Here is a 3,114-nt window from a genome sequence, read left to right as displayed (position 1 = left end):
AATCTTCTTCCATGATCGTTGCATGAAGGTTAAGTTATGGGCCCCAAAAGTGGACTAGCCTCATTTGGATAATACTCCATCCTAGGCAGTATGGTTTTGAATAAGTTGCTGAGACTTTCTGTGCCTCCATTTGTAAATGGTATAGTAATACCTGGTTCGTGGAATTGTTGTTAGAATGACATAAGTGCAAGTATGTATATTTCCATTTTCTATATAAACTGGTTTTCTACAAATTACAAAGCAACAACTAACCAAATTAGTTGAAATTGAGTACTTTATTCAAATAATAGATACCTGTTATTTATAAATCAAAATTGAAAATCATAGTACATAACAAAAATTCATATATGTAGGTCAACAAATATAGTAATTTAAGACACCTTTTCCTTTGGTCTATGTGTCTGTTTCTGTACCAGTGCCATGATGTTTTCATTACTGTAGCCCTGTAGAATAGTTTGAAGTTGGGTAATGTGATGCCTCCAACTTTGTTCTTTTTGCATAGAATTGCCTTGGATATTTGGGCTCTTTTTTGGTTCCATGTGGTTTGTAGAATAGTTTCTTTTCCTAGTTCTGTGAAGAATGTAATTGATAGTTTGATAGGAATAGCATTAAATGTATAAATTGCTTTGGGTAGTATAGCCATTTTAATGATATTGATTTTGCTTATCCATAAGCACGGGATGTTTTTCCATTTGTGTTATCTCTGATTTCTTTCAGCAGTGTTTTGTAATTCATATTACAGAGATCTTTTGCATTATTTCTGGGTATTTAATTCTTTTTGGGGCTACTATGAATGGCAGTGCATTCCTGATTTGTCTCTTGACTGTTGTTGGTATACAGGAATACTAGTGCTTTTTGCACATTGATTTTGTATCCTGAAACTTGCCGGAGTTGTTTATCAGCTTAGCAAGCTTTTAGGCCAAGACTGTGGGATTTCCCAGATATAGAAACTTGTTGTCTACAAAGAGGGATAGATTGACTTCTTCTCTTTCTATTTGGATGCACTTTATTTCTTTCTCTTGCCTGGCAGCTTTGACAAGAACTTTCATAGCTATGTTGAATAGCAGTGGTGACAATAGAGTGCCCAGAAATAAAGCTGCATACCTACAACCTCCTGGTCTTCAATTAAGTTGACCAAAAAAAAAACAATAGGGAAATGATTCCCTATTCAATAAATGGTGCTGAGATAACTGGCTAACCATATGCAGAAGACTGAAACTGAACCCCTTCTTTATACCATACGCAAAAATAAATTCAAGATGGATTAAAGAGTTAAATATAAAACCCAAAAGTGTAAAAACTCTTAAAGACAACCTAGGAAATACTATCTGGGACATAGAAACAGGCAAATATTTCATGACAAAGATGCCAAAAGCAATCATAACAAAAACAAAAATTGGCAAATGGGATCTAATTAAACTTAGGAGTTTCTGCATAGCAAAATAAACTGTTAACAAAATAAACAGACCTACAGAATGGGAGGAAAATTTTTTGCAAACTATGCATCTGTCAAAGGTGTAGTATCTAGAATCTGTGAGGAACTTAAACAGATGTACAAAAAAAAATGAACAACCCTATTAAAAAGTGGGCAAAAGACATGAATAGAGACTTTCCTAAAAAAGACATACATGTGGCTAACAAGCATATTTAAAAAAAGCTCAATATCACTGATCATTAGGGAAATGCAAATCAAAACCACAGTGAGATATCATCTCACACCAGTCAGAATGGCTATTATTAATAAGTAAAAAAGTAACAGATGCTGGCGGGCTGCGTCAGGCTGCAGGAGAAGATGGCGGTCTCCACAGGAGTTAAAGTTCCTCGTAATTTTTGCTTGTTGGAAGAACTTGAAGAAGGACAAAAAGGAGTAGGCGATGGTACGGTTAGCTGGGGCCTTGAAGATGATGAAGATACGACACTTACAAGGTGGACAGGCATGTTTATTGGGCCACCAAGGACAAATTATGAAAACAGAATATATAGCCTGAAAGTAGAATGTGGAACTAAATACCCAGAAGCTCCTCCGTCAGTTAGATTTGTAACAAAAATTAATATGAATGGAATAAATAATTCCAGTGGGATGGTGGATGCCCAGAGCATACCACTGTTAGCAAAATGGCAAAATTCATATAGCATTAAAGTTGTACTTCAAGAGCTAAGATGTCTAATGATGTCCAAAGAAAATATGAAGCTTCCACAGCCACCAGAAGGACAAACATACAGCAATTAATTTTAGTGGATCTCAAACTTGTCTTAAATCAACAACCTTCTACTCATGTTAATGTCTTGATTAAATATCACAATGAAAAATACCCACACATTAAGTAAAAGAATTCCAGCTGGTAAACATGACCTGGACATTTGTAAGAATATATTTAATACATGTACACCCATTTTGTTTTCAGGTAACGGGGAAAAATGCAGCACAATTTTTTTTCTCTTGTTAAGGCACTGTCATTTAAACATAAACCTGGAGTACTCGAAGTAGAATTCAGGTTTACAAGATGAAAGCGTGTGGAGAAGTGTCAGATGGCAGTGGAAGCATGTGTGTTTCTAAAAAGTGAAAATCTCAAGAAAAGAAAACAGAAATGGCATGCTTTACCCATCTTGCTTAGTGAAAGAGAGCTGCAGTTGAAATTGTTTAAAAAGTAGCAGGTACAACGAATATTGTCACAGATGTGTTAATTTTTGAAGCGATGTGGGTGCTGACTACTAGTAGTATCAAAAATATGTTCAGGATTGTTTTGATACCTGTATTTATAATAAAAAATGTTGGGGGGAGTTGATGAAAAAAATAAAAAAAAGTAACAGATGCTGGCAAGGTTGTGGAGAAAAGGGAACACTTATACACTGTCAGTGGAAGTGTAAATTAGTTCAATCATTGTGGAAAGCACTATGGTGATTCCCCAAAGAGCTAAAAACAGAACCACCATTCAGCTCAGCAATCCCATTACTAGGTATATACCCAGAGGAATAGAAATTATTCTATTATAAAGACATACAAAAGCGAAAGTTCACTGCAGCACTATCTATTCACAATGGCAAAGACATGGAACCAGTCTAAATCTCCATCAATGACAGATTCAATAAAGAAAATGTGGTACATATACATCA

The 3,114-nt window shown here is 35.2% G+C and overlaps 1 protein-coding gene across 1 annotated transcript; it reads left to right on the top strand.

The window, feature by feature from the left end:
• Positions 1-1,766: 1,766 nt before the first annotated feature.
• On the top strand, positions 1,767-2,785 carry LOC117085913 (ubiquitin-conjugating enzyme E2 variant 2-like). The gene has a single exon (XM_033215274.1). It carries the CDS (start codon positions 1,793-1,795, stop codon positions 2,228-2,230), a length of 438 nt encoding a protein of 145 aa, XP_033071165.1. The 5' UTR covers positions 1,767-1,792; the 3' UTR covers positions 2,231-2,785.
• Positions 2,786-3,114: the final 329 nt, after the last annotated feature.

This window comes from Trachypithecus francoisi, unplaced genomic scaffold (genome assembly GCF_009764315.1).
Source record: "Trachypithecus francoisi isolate TF-2019V2 unplaced genomic scaffold, Tfra_2.0 Lachesis_group1, whole genome shotgun sequence".
In the NCBI taxonomy this organism is placed as follows: Eukaryota; Metazoa; Chordata; class Mammalia; order Primates; family Cercopithecidae; genus Trachypithecus; species Trachypithecus francoisi.
Note: the sequence above shows the minus strand (reverse complement) of the source record. Positions and strands in the feature narration are given on the sequence as shown.